The sequence below is a fragment of the Solanum dulcamara genome, chromosome 7 (genome assembly GCF_947179165.1).
Source record: "Solanum dulcamara chromosome 7, daSolDulc1.2, whole genome shotgun sequence".
Lineage (NCBI taxonomy): Eukaryota > Viridiplantae > Streptophyta > Magnoliopsida > Solanales > Solanaceae > Solanum > Solanum dulcamara.
This window is the reverse complement of record NC_077243.1, coordinates 12,163,919-12,181,119: the sequence shown is the minus strand read 5'-3', so window position 1 is coordinate 12,181,119 and position 17,201 is coordinate 12,163,919. Positions and strand designations below refer to the sequence as shown.

Genomic DNA, 17,201 nt, shown 5'->3' with positions numbered 1-17,201 from the left:
AATCGGATCTTTAACCATGCTAATGCATGCATTAAATCCCTTACGGGTCCTTTGGTAGAGTGTATTAACAAAATTAATGCATGCATTAATCATGTGTATTAATATGATTATGATTTAGAGCTTATAAAATAAGAAACTGAATAATTAAGATTAGGACCTTTAGTAAATACAAACAAATGAGACCTAATAATTATTATCTCAAAAAATCACTATATTTCTTATTTCATTTTTTTAGTTAAAAGTTTAGTCCAATTTTCTTTTCTTTTTTAAAAAATAAACATCTACTATATATTTCAAAAAACTCCTTCTCAAATAAATTAAGAAGAAACGGGGAATAATAAAATGGAAATTTTTTTAAATATATCATCAAATTTTAAGAAAAGACTCATTTATATTATTCGTTAAAAATTTGATTCATTTATATTATTTTCGTTTGTGAAAAGGATGAATATTTTCTGAAGCCTTTTTTCTAATAAAATTATTTGTGTTTAGACATTTTGTTTTCTCACTACGCTCCACACCAGCGGCGGATTTAGCATTTTTGTTTTCATAAACTTCTGCTCGTATTACTAAGCAATTGCGGTTTATTGCAGTTTCCAGCAACTGTTCCGACGCAGTTAGGGCTATGGCTCGAGGAGAGAAGAAGGCAGCAAATGTAGAACCCAATCCAGATATGGAGGAGAAGAAGAGGTTAAAGAAACTGGCAATTTCGAAGCAAATGCTCTCAGAGAATCCTTCAAGGGTTAATAATTTTCTGAGTCCATCAAAAACTGTGATTAAACACCATGGTAAAGATATTTTGCGCAAATCTCAGCGGAAGAATCGTTTCCTCTTTTCTTTTCCCGGTTTACTTGCTCCCATTTCCGGAGGTAAAATTGGTGAGCTCAAAGATCTTGGTACCAAAAACCCTATTCTATACCTCGACTTCCCTCAGGTATAATATTTTTTACTTACTTTAATCAACTTATGCTACTTGCGTGTATTTTCCTAGCACTTTGACGGCTTAATGATCAGAAACCCGCAAATGAGGAAACAAAGGACAGTGTTCTAACTTTATCTGGTAAATTTGCCTAATTGTTAGGGATTGATTGCTCAGAAATTAGTTGTAGCTGTGGGAATCAAGTGGAGTTAATATTTTCCTTTTGTATGTAGATCTTTTAGTGTGAATGATTATCATTGTCTTAATATGTTGATTTTTGAATTTTCTTTTGCCCATATATTTCATGAGTTGAATGTAGTTGGTCTGACTATACTTGCTACCCAATAGCGTGGATGCATCCTAAAGTTTATTTCTTCGTTCCGTCGTCAACCCTATCTATGTTTCTATGATGACCCAAGAACACATTACTGATTGGAAATCATGAAATTCTTTTCTTAAGTTAATTTTTTGTCCAATTTGATCTGCAGGGTCAAATGAAGTTGTTTGGGACAATTGTATATCCAAAGAATGGTTATCTGACTATGCAGTTCTCCAGAGGTGGGAAGAATGTAGTGTGCGAAGATTACTTTGACAATATGGTTGGTAGCTCTCTTTCTCTCTCTCTCTCTCTCCCTCTGTTCTGTGTTTCAATCTGTTTATCTTAGTATCAATTTAAATTGCAGGAGCTTCATTTTGCAAAAACATGTCTTCCTAAGCAATCACTTTTGTTTCAATGAACAATGTAATTAATCATCATCGACGCATTATATTTAGAAGTAAAAGAAAAGTATTAACTTTCCTTCTCATTGATCCCTTGCAAGCTGTGGAATTATATTGTCTATTTTAGAAGTAAAAGAAAAGTATTAACTTTCCTTCTCATTGATCCCTTGCAAGCTGTGGAATTATATTGTCTATACAAATAAAATACTGCTTCTGATGATTGAAAAGAAAATATGCAGGAGCCATCCTCCAAGGAATTGGAACAAACCGAGAGGAACTATTTATCTTTTTCCTAACAGTTATGTTTCATGACATTGAAAAATAGAACCAAGAATGGCTCTTTAGTTAAGTTTGACAAAGACCATAATTGTGATATGTTTCATGGTTTGTCATATTTCTGATATGTTTTATGATTTGGCAATATCCATATTATAAATTGTTCTGTTCTTTGCTAAGGAGCTTGCTATTGGAGTTTGAATGGGGGTGTGCATGTTCAATATTTTGACTTATAGAACTTATTGGGCTAAAGTTTTCTGTGTTTCTATATTTTCATATGATTCAAGCATGTATATTGTTCTTTCAAGTTTCCTTCTCAAGTTATTAATTTCTTTAAATGTTGTAAGTTGAATAGCATTGAATAGCATTGTGAGAAGTGAAAGGAACTTCCAAATAAGTGCTACTATTTGATTCCTTATGGCTTACACTTTCTCTGTTGGTTGTACCTTTTCATCCATTCTGCAAAACCTTCAGCTCCTAGGCTAATATTTCATTTTACATTCCAAAAGTTTGATCAGGAAAAAAGTTGTTTTAATACAGTTGACTTACCCATCAAGAAGGCATATTCTGTTATTAAGTCTGTTTTCCATGACTTCATCGATTTTCTCTTAAGAAGTTTGTTATTTTGAGAAATTATAAGATATACACTCTACCTTCTCCAGATCCCACTTGTGGGAATATTACTGTAGAATGTTGTTGTTGTTGTATAAACATGTTGAATATCAAGTGCCAATAACCATTGCAAATGTTTTTCTTAGATCTACTTTGTTTGTTGACTCTGTTCGACAGATTGGGATTTGGTTTAACATCTGTTACAGTTCAACTTATTATAAGGCTCTGATGAAAACTAAAAGGATTTATTTTAGCACTTAGTTACATTTACTTGTCCTATTTCATTTTCCCCTGATTTTTGGCTTATTTCTTTTCCAGATTGTGTTTTCTGATGCATGGTGGATAGGGAGGAAAGATGAGAATCCTGAAGAAGCACGACTCGAGTTTCCAAAGGAGCTGAATGCGGTTAGTTTTTTTGTGTAGTTATTCCTAATTCAACTACTTAAAGCATTAATTAATGGAGTATGCTAAAGTTGCTGATTGTTGCCCAATGTTTTCCAAGAATTGCTGACACTGTGTTGGATATCTTATTTGGTTACAGCAGCAAGAGAAATTGCAGTGTGATTTTAAAGGTGGTGCTGGTGCTGGTGCTACATGCGTTCAAAAACGAAGTATTAGCGAATGTGGGGTCAAGCATGCGGAACAACAGTCTCCTGAACATGAACAGGAGGAGTTATTATCAGAAAGTCAAAATGATTCAAAAGAGTTTATGGAATTAACTCCAACTCGTCGTTCAACAAGGGCTGCAGGAAAAAAATTCAAGTATATGCTTTGACTTGTATAATATGTAGTTTTCCTTATTATCCCTTGCACTGACTGTATCATATTGCATGCAACTAGCTGTATGTAGTATAACATAGCTTTTATCAGTGAGGTGAAAGACAACTTCATGGACTGCCCAGGATTACTGTACCTGCATAAGAAAGAGTAGGCATTTTAAATTAAATTCATTCATAATATGCACCCTTATTGCTAGGAAATAAGAATATGTTAACACTCCTGAGGTTAAGGAGCCTTAGTTTGGTACTCATTCAAGGACTATCCAAAGAAGGAACTGAACAATCACAGATCTTTTGTCGCAACTTTATATGCCTATAATTTTTTTCTTTGAAATTTTTCTTTGTATTTGTCTGCATTAATTTATTGTGGGATGTTTTCCTTTATTAACTAAGATAGTTGACTCTGTTGTCTGCTTAATATATGACCAGTATTTTTATGTTCAATAATTCAGTTTTGCAGAAGTTTCTTCCGGAGATGATTTGGTTGACAATGAAGCTGAAACTTCTGAGGAAGAAGAGAAGACTGGTATGGCCCGTGAAACAAAAATTGTACTTTTGGAAACATCTCGTAAATATTTTCTTATATCATTTATTAGTTTTTTCCCAAACTACTTCAAAGAAGCCATTAGAGTGAGAGTCCCGTAAAGTCTTGACTCTGTTCTCTGGGCTTGTTCTGTTGTTCATCTCCCTTCACCTGCTATCTCCCAGCTCCTTTTAATAGTTTAATGGATTGAAAAATCTGTGGTGCAGGCAGTGACATTCTTTGTGATGATACTGTAGTACAAAGTCCAGTTGCTGAAAAAATTACTGCCGCTGCTGAATCTGCTTCAAAGTCTAAGAAATCCTCCCGTACTAAGAAAAGTTCTCTTGTTCAGGCTACTATTTCAACAATGTTTAAGAAAGTGGACAAGGTACAGGCTCTATCTTACTTCATTAAAAAAAAGGTAGACAAGGTACAGACTCGTAGCTCTGTCATGAGGCAACAAGTTAGTTTTAGAAATTGTTGAACATTCTGTCTGCCTAACAACATTAATGTGTACTTGTTGAAGAGGGAGGGAGGGAGACCCAATGCTTTTTTTTTTTGAACTCCCTTATGGGCCGCCACAACTCTTCATCCCTTAAATTTCCTAAAGCTTGTATCCTAAAAAAGTAGAATCTGCATCCAGAAATTATATTTGGTGATGCTATCCTGTTATCTCCAACAATGATGCTAAACTACATGATTTTCTATAGACAGTTATGAAGGTGTTCGATAGCCACGGTAGGATATGGTTATTGAGAGCAAAAAGTGTTGCGGTCCTGCATTACCAGCATTCGCTAAAAGAGGGTAGAGATGGTAAAGATAGGTAATGCAAGAATCATGGGTGGAGAGAAGAGGAAAGATGGAAAATAGATGAAAAATTTGAAGGTCAGTTTCACAAATAGGAGCAATAGCTTAATTCATTTGCAGAGGAAAATGTGGAAGCTATTACAATGGTGTTTGCTGAAATAGCTTGCCTCGCGGAAAAATTTCTGAGACCCATGAACTCCTTTTTAGTTTTCCTGGCACTTTGCCTAAATTTTGTTGCAAAATATGACTTTAGCGGTTAAGTTGTATGCTCAAAGTGATAACTGAGGGACTATAGTTGGTGATATACCACTTAATAGTTCATATCGTAGATGGGATCTCATGGGTAGTAACTATTAAGTTTGTGTTTGGGTTTTACCTTATCAGAAAAGAAATAGAAAAAAGTGTGTTTGGGTAAAAGTGATTTTTTTGTAGACTTCTCTTTATATTTTATTGGGTCATACTCATACTTGTTCTGTTGATGCACAAATAATTATGCTTGTATTTCTCCACAAATTTTGAAGCTTGTCACTCCAGATAGAGTTTCTCAAAGGAATACAAGAAAATCAACAAACAAAGTGGAATCCAACAAAGAATGTGGTTCGACCATGTCTGATCAGGTTGGTACTTCTCAGGTGAAGTTCAGACTATGTTCTGCAATTTATCCACTTGCTATGCTCAGTCCAATTCTGGGCGGCTCCGTTTTTTTGCATAGTCTTTGTTTCCTCTTAAGTGGAAGTTTTGTCTAGCTAGCAAGGATAAAGAAAGGAAGTTCAGCAGGCTCGTATAAGACTGTTGAAGATATATTTGAAAAATTGAATTGGTTCATGGACTATAAATCCAGGTGAAATACATAGTAACTAACTTTCTGAATCTTTGTTTAGTTCGACAATTGGATATCTTCTCACCCCCTGAATGATGTTTGGATGGTGGTTTTCCATGGTTTCATAATGTACAGTATGGTATGGTATTGTACAGTATAGTACAATACAATGTTTGGATAGACCGTATGGTTTGCTATTGTTTAATTATAATTTTGTTGTTTGGTTTGACTGTATGGTACTGTATCGTAACTGATAAATTTATGAAAATGCCCTTAATTATTATAAATATTAAAATTTTCCCGCTAAAATTCTCTCCCAATTTTCCAATTTTTATCGTCAATGGATATTCAACCTTGATGATTTCTTTCCATCAAAATGGCTTGATATTCGATTGGAATAACCCATGGATGATCAAGAAAAAGAGATTACCCATGAAGATATTGATCAAGGAAATCTGATGATTTCATTTTTTGAGACGTTTGAGTACATTGAAAAAGAGGAAAAATAAAGAATGCAAGAAACTAACACACAAACAACATAGGAAAAAATTAATCGAAGAGAACCGAGAAGAATGATGTCCGCAGAAAGGAAGAATGGAAAACATAGAGCAAGAAGACAAATTTCATGAGATTAAGGGTATAATTGAAAAAAAGAAGAAGTAAACAATGGGATACCACCAAGTTGGTGGTTTCAAAAAGTGAGGGTTTTCATGGTTACAAAACCATGAAACCAAACCATACCATACCATGTAATTAAAGAAACAAACTCGGTTCTCTTACTAACCATATCATACCATACCACGAAAAACCACCATCCAAACAAGCTGTTAAGGGAAGTTTGGGAGAGTGGAGGCCCACTCCTTTATGTGCCTATGGTACACATTGCAAGATTATGGCCGTTATTGAACATTATTCATTGTGGTTATTAAGTATATCACTCATGGCAAACAGTTTCCCACTTGAAGTTAGGCAGATTCCTTGGATGTGCAGCTTTGACTATAGCTTTCTAAATTTATCTCATCTTTTCTGAAACTGATGATACATTTGTTTAAGCCAGACATTAACTAAAACTTGTTTTCTGTGTAAATTAAAAAAAAAGGGTCTTGTTCTGATGAGTGCATTCATTTTTCTATCTGTTCATTTCATAAAAAGAAAATGTTCGACTCTTCGTGGATAGGAATTAGGAGAGCCATTTTTTCTCATCCTCTGCTGACAAGATCTATGTATCTTGGTTCATTTGATTTACCAAACCAAAGAAAGATCTGTACTGGTTGTGCTAGTCTCTTATTTCTAAATCAGCTAAGATGATTGTTGTTCCTTGTGTTTTGACATACTCTGTAGGGTGAAGATGACATTGAAGAGTTTTCTAGTTCATCTAAGGTTTGAGTTCTGAAACACTTCTAAATTTTTCTCTTTTCGTTGAATTTTGTATCTGTTAATTTAACTGTTTATGTGTTGCATCGTCAAGTTTTTTATGCTGCAGTGAAGTCCTAGACTCTCATATTTTTGGTTATTCTTCAACTCTTAAATATGTTCAGGATACAGAAGCTAGCGATGAAGACTGGGCTGCTTGAGTTTTTATATTTTATATGTTAATCGACAGAATATGACAACTATTCTCAATGGATCTGCAAATTACCCTCACGGACAAATGTTGTGATTTCAATTGAAGAAGCTGCTAACCTGGATGCCAAGGAGGATGCCACGAGTGAACATCGCATGAGTAGGCCATGTCGGGGCTCTAGGAAGATGGTTCCTCTTTAAAAACTCAAAGATAACATTTGGGAGGGAGAAGGATGACGTGAAGAAGGCCAAAGTTAGTTATGGAAGAATGTGTATAAAGCCATAAGAATGTGAAATGTGATGGCGGGCTGGAGTTGTTGGTTTGTTCAGATTTCTCATCTCCTCTGAATTCCATTTTCCCTCGGTCTTTTGGTGTTGAATTGTTTCCTTTACAGTTCAAATTTCAGTTATCGCATAAGTGATTATATAACACCAGTGTTGAGTTGAGATTTTTGTTAATACCAAACCTTGCTATAGATGTGATGAATATATCTGTCTGCCCCTTAAATGTAGTTCTAAAAAATGTAGGTGTCATGAATATAAAGGCAACAGAAGTGTTATCTTTTCTTTGTTTCATTTCTACTGGAATTACACACATATCCATGAAGTGTGGGACTCTTGAATTTCCATACTAAAGTATGATGTAACATGGAAGTTTTTAGTTCCAAAATGCAAGGTTTGTGCTTTACTTGTGAGATTAACTTCTCATACGTTGGTCTGTCACTCTTATCTTGTAGAGCAATTTAACTAGTGTGGTTTATATAGTCCTTTGTATCAATTCTGCTTTGCTTAAGTTCATTGCATTTAACATGTTTTATCAGAATACAAAGACATAACTTCAATCTCAAACAAGTTGTAATTGGCTATATGAATACTTACTAACCATTTTTCTCCAGTTAAATTCATCTTATGTCATGTGTAGAGCATTCACAAGACGCATTCAATATTCAAAAGATACTTCTTTGATTATCAACTTTGTGCCACCATCCTACTTTGTTTAGGTTTCGAATAGCCTACACTAGGTGGAACTCATACATGCAAAACCATTGACTTTCAACCTCAAAAACTAGTTCTCATTTTCGCATGCTGAAAGTCTGAAAGGAAACCAACTCTCATGGCTAAAACACAAAAATAATTCTGTACTGACTTTATATCCGCAAAAATCATCCCGTAACACACTGCATTCTTTGATTCCAACTAGACAAGTCTAAATATGTACAACAGCTGAATTACGAAACTCTAAGCTTACAAATATACCAACTTCAGAACTTACAAGAAAAGCACCGATAATATTCTAACTGTAACCAGTAACCAATACTTTTAAATCCTGAAAAGGGGATCCTATCAGTACGCTAAGCTATGTACAGAGAGTACCATCTTACAAACAGAAAATATAAGGATCAGAAACAGTTAGCGTCGCCTGGACAGGAAAAACTCATAATCAGGATGTATGTTCACAAGCGTATTACTTCCAATCTTCCTCACGGCTCGTGACATAATTGATGCAGTCTGCTCTAATGTTCTTAGTCGCTCTCTGAGAACTGTATGAAGATCCATATCCAAGACTTCTTCTGTCAGATCGTCACCAGAGTGCCTTGGCTGAAACCAGCATTCACCCTATTTGTTTTTCCATTCAGACAAAAAGTAATGTCATGGCCATGTACAGTATATTTACATGCAGGGATAATTAAATGTCAGTTGACAAGTACTAGCTCGTAACAGGTATTTTTACAGCTATACAGATAATTTATGTTGTGAACTTGAAGAATTCAATGGGACTGACTTACATGGGGGGTGCCAGGTCTACTAACTTAGTTGTATATGTCTACAACTCCAGTTGCTTGAACCACCTTGTAGCCTTTACCTAACCAGATCACTCATTCAATCAACTGCACCTTCCAAATCAGTTGAGATTGGCTAAATGAGTTCGTTCTGTCCCCATTCTGCTCTTTAATGCAGTATTCAAGGAATTCATCATAATTATATTATTTTTATATTTTTAACCGTCAATCTACCACAGTCCTCCACCACCTTGATACAGACACATAGCACTGATACTTTTGTGAAACTTGTATGTGCAGTTTCCCCAACCAGACCATGTCAACAAAATAAATCCATGCCCTTCATTCAAAGTTCAAATCGCACAGTAGATTTTCTTCAATAGTTGCAGCGTTGCACAGGACAATCAGGCCACTAATATATGATTTAAGCTAGCAAAATTTTGACTTCCAATTGACTACTTTCAGGAGCTTTCCAGGATTACCAACATATTATGTTTTCTTTAACAGCAGAACTTCAGGAATCGTGACAGAGGATAGCATGAAAAATATTTCATGCTCATTTTGCCTTGGTCATACTTCCTAAAGTCATTTTATGCTCTATAGTTTGCACCACCAAAGATATATCCAAAATTACGCATTTTGTTACAGATACATTCTTTTTATAATAATTTCATGCTATTTATAATATTAACCATGTTATTAACTCAATAATAGTCCAGTATACTTAGGAAATTTTATGAGACACCTTCAAATAGCGAGATTGGCCAATATGATTCTACCTGAGCATTGTAGCTTTGGAGGCCTACGATTGGAGAAACCATACAGGCATCCACACTAGGATCTTTAAGTGACTGCTCTCTGTGAATAAAATGGCCAAGCGAATGATAAGTCAAGAAAGCAGTACGCAAATTGCCATCGGGTATCCTATAAATGGGGTACCATGCAACCGAAAACCTGTAAATACACAGAACATTAAGAATCTTGCTCTGGAACTAGATGATGGTTTCTCAAATATGTATTTCCCTCTATTTCTTTGATGTATTGCACCTCACATATTTGAGAACTATAACATCTATACTAACTACACATTTCCGCTACTAACCAGGAATGAGGATGCAGGTCATGTAAGCTCACTGTATGTAGGATGGATGGATCTCCATATGATCTACAGTTTGAGGGGGGGCCATCACCAGAGACAAGTTCCTGTATTCTGTAGTAGAGATTTTGAAGAAAGATCAGCAGAGTGATATCAATAAAAAAAGCACTTCCTGGCAATGAGCTGCATACAACTCACACAGAACTCGATGACAAATCAATCAAACTAGAGTTTCCCTGCTTAGAGAGCATGGGAAATAACGGCAAAATAAATATGCTTACCTAAAATCCAACACCAGAGAACAGGGAATAAAAATTGGTTCTTCACCAGAAGCAAAATAAGGCTAATCAAATAGTATAAATCAGAATTGAAGATAACAATGTGCTGACAGTAACTTCCCAAATGATGGGCTAATACTGCATCGCAAGAGGATATGAGAGGCTGGTCAGTATATTTTTTTCCCCCGAGGTTGCAAAATCACTACGAAATTAAAGTCTATTAAAAAAATCCATCGAAACCTTTTCATATCTTGATCCACTTGTATTTTAGTTTTCCACAAGAAATTCAACACTCTAGGGAAACACTTAACAAAAGATAAACTAAATGCTAAAAGAAACAGCTTAAGTATGACATACGTTTCAAACAAGGGTCGCCGCCTTTGAGGCTGCTCAGATTCAAAATATTCAAGGAGAAGCTCCATATCATCAGACAACTTAAGTTCATCTGGCAGATGATGTGAATCACCATTACTGCACTCTGAAGATGACCCTGATTCAGAGAGACCACTTTTTTGACATAAAGAGCTTGAATCCTCAACACGAGGCTGAGGTACAAGTACAGAAAATATTGAGCGCAGTTCTACATTAGGTGAACCCTCGGATATTTTTTTCATCTTACAGTCCACCTCCATGGACCCCAGAGTCCTATTATCATTATGGATTGGATGAGTCCTATGGTTCTTGAAAAGCTGAATGGCTGACAAATATGGAACAAAATATGCACTAAAATCGAAACGATCTATCCCACATTGTCTTGCATTTCCGTGGTCCTCTGCTTTTACTTCTAAACCATAGCTCCCATGTTTTTCATACCACTGCCACAAGTTCTTCAAAGCGACATTGGGTATCTCGTGTGTGAAGAGAGGTGCATTAGTAGCTCGACTAGGGAAGGAAGCCTGACAAGTCTGAATACTAGCAGATGGGCATATAATTGGAGATGCGGAATGAAGAAGTTTTTCAAATTCAGCAGCAGGATAGCCCTTACCTATCTCGATGGCTTTAGAGGCTAGCTGTGCCATATGGGCATCGTTCACTGCCTGAGCAATGTTTCTCCAATCATTTTCAAGACTGTGAAAGGTTTTGCTTTTAGCTTCAGGATTGAAGAACTTTGCCATAGCAGTATTGTTGCAGCCCTGCTCTAGAGTGCACATGTTATGATTTCTCAACTTCCCAAACTGAGTATCACCAGGTGATGCTTTTATGTTTTCTACATTTTGTCCTGCATTTTTCACTCTGACATTCACCGAGGAAAAAACAGGAGCTAGACATTTAGAAGCCAGTTGATCCTCTGTGGAAGTTTTGGAGGTCCAACTTTCTGGTTCAACAAGCGCCCCCACTGACCAACAATTTGGTAGCTCAGAATCTTTAAGCTTTTGGTGCATCCAGGATTCGGAGATAGCTTGAGGGACAGCTTCATGTTCATGCTTAATTTGACCAAAAGGAGAAACTTCTTTATCCATTTTGTCACCCTCTCCATCCACAGCAAGAAGCTCTCCCTGATGCTCCGTTAGGCCATTGAACTTCTCTGATCTAGGTAATAAAAATTGATGTTCAACCATTTGAGCATCCACACTGGATACAACAATTGCGACATTTTCTTTTGCATCCAAGTCACGCGAACAAGCTTTGGAATTCGGGATTGGTTTTAAAGGGACATATTGAACATTCCTTTTCTTGTATCTACCCCTAAAAGAACTTGTCTTAGTTTGAGAATCTGTCGCATTTATTGATCTTTTCGCTGTAGCTATTTGGCTAGGTGACCCCAATACACCATCTGATTGCATGTTAGTCTTCAAACAAGAATTTGAACAGGCTCCATTAATTGGAGATCCTTTTCCGCATTGACTTTCATGCTCCTGCGGTGAGCCTGGATACTTGTGTCTTCTGGGGTTTTTAGGGACTTTGAGCTTTTCCTGATTTTCATGGGCTGATTGTGGTAATATAATAGAATCAACAGGATTAAGAAACTTTTTCTTCAATGTATTCTTTTTCAACCTATCATCAAACTGTGAGAAAACTAACTTTAACTTTTCCGAGTCACAGTTGCTTACATCAGCATCACTCTTCTGAACCCTTTTCCAAATACTCTGATAGTTTTCCTTCTTTGCATGGCTATTCTGGTTCCCAGTACTACTTGCATAGACATTTGAGTCATTGGGAACTCTTCTACTGTACTTGTCCCTCTTTTCTGTTCCATGAAGATTTCCAACATGCTGCTTTGAACACTTTTTCCACTCACTAAGCTCCTCAATTTGACCTGGTCCGTCCCGCTTTGCACTGTTTAAGATGTCTCCATTACAAGAAACCTCTGTTCTGGCAATACGAAGGTGTGATTTACATCCACGCTGACTAAGTCTTTCATCACTGCTTGAACCAAGAGAAATAGAGCTCATGGTCATGGCATTGTTCATCAAAGAATTACAAATATTAGCAGAAGAACTAATTGATCTATGTTGTATATTTGGTATCACAGCTTGAGTTATGGAACATCCAACTGCAGATTGCAGCTCATTTAGGCCATTACTGCACTTGAGATTCCTGTTCCGCTTCCCCTTCTTTCTAGGTTTCTTCCTTGAGTATTTGTCCGTGGATCTTTCTTTCTTAGAGTCATGAGCGTACATATGTTCTACACTAATTGCATCATATACGTGGGATAAGGTTCCAGGAAATTCGCATTCGGTGATTGGATTTTGACCAGAAGAAGTGATTGATAACATGTTCCATTCATTTAGATTGCTCAAAGCACCTTCAAAGCGTAGAGAGCTGCTAGACAATATTGATTCAAGAGTAGAGTCAATATATGTAACTCTTTGAATCTTCTGTCTACCAAATGAGAGAGAAGTTAATGGCAACAAAGAACCAACTTGCAAGCTATTTACATGTGATTGAGGTGATTTCCAACAGATCTCACGGTAGAGATATTGTTGTGGAAGAACAAGAACTCTCCATCGCCCACTGGGTTCCAAAGCAAAGAATGTCACATCTGTAGAGCTGTGAAATGATTCATTTATGAGATATGAACATTGTAAAAGTTGAAAGAAATAGCTGCAAGAAATTACTGCAAGACACATATAGTAGTTTTTTTTAAAAGCTAAAAACAGGACTCAAATGGCATTTTGATAGGACAAACTCTTTCTTGTAGTTCTCATTCTCATAAGGACTCAAATGACTACTATGAAAATATGTTGGGCCAAAGGTTGGTATCTCATGTGATATTTCAATTATTAAAGATGAGCAAATAACATGATGTATGATGTCAAAGTTTATACAGTTTCACTTCTCAGCCACATTTGTGGTGAAGATACTCCACAGTCCTAGAAGTACCACAATACATGTCAGAATTTCCCAGATGAATGTTGAAGTGTTAGTATACCAATGTGATTTGCAGCAACGAATATACACAACCGTAGGAGATGAACTAAACTTTAGCACCTCCAGAGATTTCCGAGATAAGGTACTGTCATCTATGTCTGGATCTTTCTGAATGTCACTACCTGATCTCCTAAGGACACCATGCATTTTTCTGCAACACAAAGTGTAAGTAGCATTCAGAGATTCACCTTCCAGAAAATGTAACTATCAAAGAATACAATTCAAGGTACAAGGTTTCCTAAAGTTCGCAAAACTTATATATACTTACTATTTTGTACGTCTATCCAAAAAACTTGATTCACAATTTAAATAATAGTCTTCCTTCTTAAAAAATAAGAATTCAAATCAATATAAACTAGTACCATTATCATGTTAATCTGATGTGACATCTGAAAACAATCTATGCAAACTTTATTTACTAAAACTCCAAGCTCGTCAAAGTAGGTATGTACTGGAATTAAGGTGGTTCAATTGCACTCGCATATACCACATGAACCAATGGACCTTCTAAATAAAGTGAACTCCATTTAGCAAGAATATGTCCAAACAAAGCAAGAAGGAGAAAGTTCAAGCAGAGAGAAAAAACGTGGACCAGTAAACCACGAGCAGTAAAGGTTATTTTTGGACGCATACAATCATGCAAACTTACACTAGAGCTGCTTACGGTCTAATGTTGGAAGAAAAAAAGATCAGGGGTAGACGAAGATGTTGACAGGGTATAAAATGGACAAGGTAAAGAAATTTCACATGGTTTTTATGGTCAATTAGTTCTGAAAAATTACATTGTGATAGATGCTCAATTCTATAAGAGGAAAGCTTATTGCATTACAACGAAGAAAAGTTAATTTTAAGAATATAACTTATCTAATAGTAAAAGATAGCTTGAATCAGGAAGGTTAGATTCCAACAATACCTAAATTTCTAGTCAAATAGTATCCAAAATATTACTAGCCGAGAAGGCACAAATACTATTAGGTCTTACAGCCTCAAAATGGCAGATGGACGAATAAACAGAGAGACTTTAGAGGATCACGTCGAACCTCAGAATCCCATTTACAATGAAACCTATCTTTACTACTTAAACATGAACCTGCAGATTAACAACAGTGGTATACGGTATACCTGACCTGAAGACCTCAGCAATTATCTCTGCAGGAAAAAATGAATGCACATCATAAAATTAAAAACTAAAAGATTCATTTCATTTTATCATTTGAACATTACAATGGGAAAAGGGGGGAAAAAGATTTACCCAGCCAGCAATTGAAGATGAAAATAACATTTTGCTAAAAGGAATGAAAAATCAATAGGGGGGAAATGAAAAAAGAGAAGAACCCTATGAGAGTGTGAAACTCAAGTTGGGCACTTCCCTGGTACAGAATGTGAAATTCAAAGAGGCCACACAAATTTATGCAAACCCAAATTTAAGTCAATCTTAATCACTACTTTTTTTGGGGGGGATAAATTCATAACCAAAAACAAAACACAAGCCACAAAAAAGGAACCAACCATCTCTAAATAGAAACAACCAAGAAAGAGAAATAGAGGCAAAACATAGATTATTACCAATCTACATGTAAATACCTTAATCCTAGCAAACCCCCAAATCATAAAGCTTTATTTTTTTTTTAAAAAAAAGATAACATCAATTCTAGGTTCCTAAAATTTAGGAAATGAGTGCTATATTTTGTATAAGTCAAGAATAGTCCTTTTTCTCAAACCTCAACCATTCAACACATGCACAAGACCAAAGAATTTATTTTAATACAAAAAAATTACTAAATCACCTAAAAAAAGATAGAGCTATGAACAAATTAACCCTTTCTGGGTTTTGTGGCCCTTGTAAACATACATAATAAATTCAAGAAAAAGATTGAAAAAACTTGCCTTTCAGAATCAAGAACAATCTACAACATAAAAACAGCAAAAGCTCAAAGAATCATCAGTGTTTATGCATGAAATTATGTTTAAGGAAGTGGCAATCAAAGTGGGGTCTTTGTTCCTTTTTCTCCTTTGTGGGGAGGGGAGTGGGGGTGGGGGTTGAGAGACAAGATGGCCACTGAGACATTGACAGGTGCATGTGTTTCAATGAGATAAGGACTCACAGTCACTGATCTTTTGCTTCTTTCTTCTTGAATGTGATGTCAAGAAATAGGAGACTAGAATTTGGCCCAAGTGCACACATGGCCAATTTTGGGAACTACTATTAAAGTTATAGTCAAAATATACAATTTTTTTTTGTTAAGTTTAGCTATTTTTGGGCTAGAATTTTCAATCACGAAAAAAATTAAAAAGTCCATTAGTTCATGAATTAATGAAATTTTTTTAAATCTTTTTAAATAGAAATTAAAATTGTATTATAGAAAAGAAAGAATAAAAACAAACAATTTTAGGCATGTGTGGTGGGAGTTGCATAAAGTCGCATTTTGGTCTGAGGATCACTATTTAAGTTATAAGCAACGGATATAAAGTTTTTATAAACTTAACTATTTCAATATTGATTTCACACAGTCTGTTTGAATTGATTTATAAGTTGTTAAATATAGAAAAAATTATTTAATTATACTCTTTTATTTATCATATTTTTCATTACCCTCATTCATTTCAAAAAATTTCAAAAATATCTTCTTTCTATTCTGATATATTAATTCAGTAATTCAGATACATTAATTCAGTAATCTGAATACATTAATTTTGATTTATAAATTATCTCTATGTTCAATGTATCATGGTTTAAATGTTACTCGGTGATACATAAAATCCTAATTAATGTATTCGGATTACTGAATTAATGTATCCGAATTACCATGTTTTTAAGGGATTTTTGTAAATTGAAAAAAGGTATTAGCTCTTTACACTATATGATTTATGTAAGTTATACTTAAAAATAACTTATAAACTGTTTTCAATTTTTTGAGTGTTTGGCTAGCCAACTTAAAGTCATTTTATGCTTAAAATAAGCCCCAAAAAATAATTGATCATGTTTGGTTTAGTTTATCTAAAACAGCTTATAAGTGGCGATTGAATAATTTTTGATAGAGTTAGAAGAGTTTAGGAAACCAGCCTATGACTTTTGAGTATTTTTAATTATTTAGATAAGTGGCAATTGAATAATTTTTATTAGTGTTTTTAATCTACTTGAAATTTTATGTAGGCTAAATTTATAAATTAAGATACAGCTAGCTTTTCAATTAATAGATATAATTCACACGGTGCCAAGCGTGGTTACATTCACTAGTTATATATATACTAGAGTACTCGAAAATTTCGTTAACTTCCCACATATTTTACATTTCTTATTGCATTAACTTTTATAATTTATATGTGACACATTCACATTTTAGTTCACGCTAGTTCAATAAACAAATACTTAATATGCATTTTTACATGCTTTATTTCGATTTTATCACCAAGCACAATAAACTATATATAGTTCAATATAAATATCGGATGTAATTATGTTTTTTCAGCTTTACCACTATTGCGTTTAGAATTTGATGGTATCATCGAACTTTTATTTGTTTTGCCAAAAATAACCCACCAATTAAATGAAGGTATTGAAAGTTAAAAACAGAATTCTTATAAATATGTGCAACAAATGGAAAATGTGCGAGAAATTAATTTCATTAATAATTTCATGGTGTTTAAATTTATG

At 34.9% G+C, this 17,201-nt stretch overlaps 2 protein-coding genes across 10 annotated transcripts; one reads left to right on the top strand and one right to left on the bottom strand.

Annotated features, from left to right (window-relative positions):
• Window positions 1-474: 474 nt before the first annotated feature.
• LOC129894957 (DNA-binding protein RHL1) lies at window positions 475-7,729 on the top strand. Of its 3 annotated transcripts, none has more exons than XM_055970558.1 (9): window positions 475-934; window positions 1,408-1,518; window positions 2,846-2,932; window positions 3,072-3,289; window positions 3,759-3,832; window positions 4,057-4,217; window positions 5,158-5,268; window positions 6,798-6,836; window positions 6,995-7,729. In XM_055970558.1, exons 1-9 carry the CDS (start codon window positions 626-628, stop codon window positions 7,028-7,030), a joined length of 1,146 nt encoding a protein of 381 aa, XP_055826533.1. In that variant the 5' UTR covers window positions 475-625; the 3' UTR covers window positions 7,031-7,729. The 3 variants fall into 3 exon arrangements, with proteins under 3 accessions (XP_055826533.1, XP_055826534.1, XP_055826532.1); XM_055970559.1 differs by having other exon boundaries at window positions 477-934; window positions 3,069-3,289; window positions 5,158-5,253; XM_055970557.1 differs by having other exon boundaries at window positions 477-934; window positions 3,069-3,289.
• A 422-nt stretch (window positions 7,730-8,151) lies between these two features.
• On the bottom strand, window positions 8,152-15,645 carry LOC129893788 (uncharacterized). Of its 7 annotated transcripts, XM_055969175.1 has the most exons (8): window positions 15,434-15,645; window positions 14,669-14,695; window positions 13,548-13,697; window positions 10,532-13,165; window positions 9,903-10,010; window positions 9,580-9,754; window positions 8,807-8,883; window positions 8,508-8,636 (listed from the first exon to the last, which is right to left on the bottom strand). In XM_055969175.1, exons 3-7 carry the CDS (start codon window positions 13,691-13,693, stop codon window positions 8,845-8,847), a joined length of 3,102 nt encoding a protein of 1,033 aa, XP_055825150.1. In that variant the 5' UTR covers window positions 13,694-13,697; window positions 14,669-14,695; window positions 15,434-15,645; the 3' UTR covers window positions 8,508-8,636; window positions 8,807-8,844. The 7 variants fall into 7 exon arrangements, with proteins under 7 accessions (XP_055825145.1, XP_055825148.1, XP_055825151.1 ...); XM_055969170.1 differs by lacking the exon at window positions 8,807-8,883 and having other exon boundaries at window positions 8,152-8,636; XM_055969173.1 differs by lacking the exon at window positions 8,807-8,883 and having other exon boundaries at window positions 8,152-8,636; window positions 13,607-13,697.
• Between the last annotated feature and the right edge of the window lie 1,556 nt (window positions 15,646-17,201).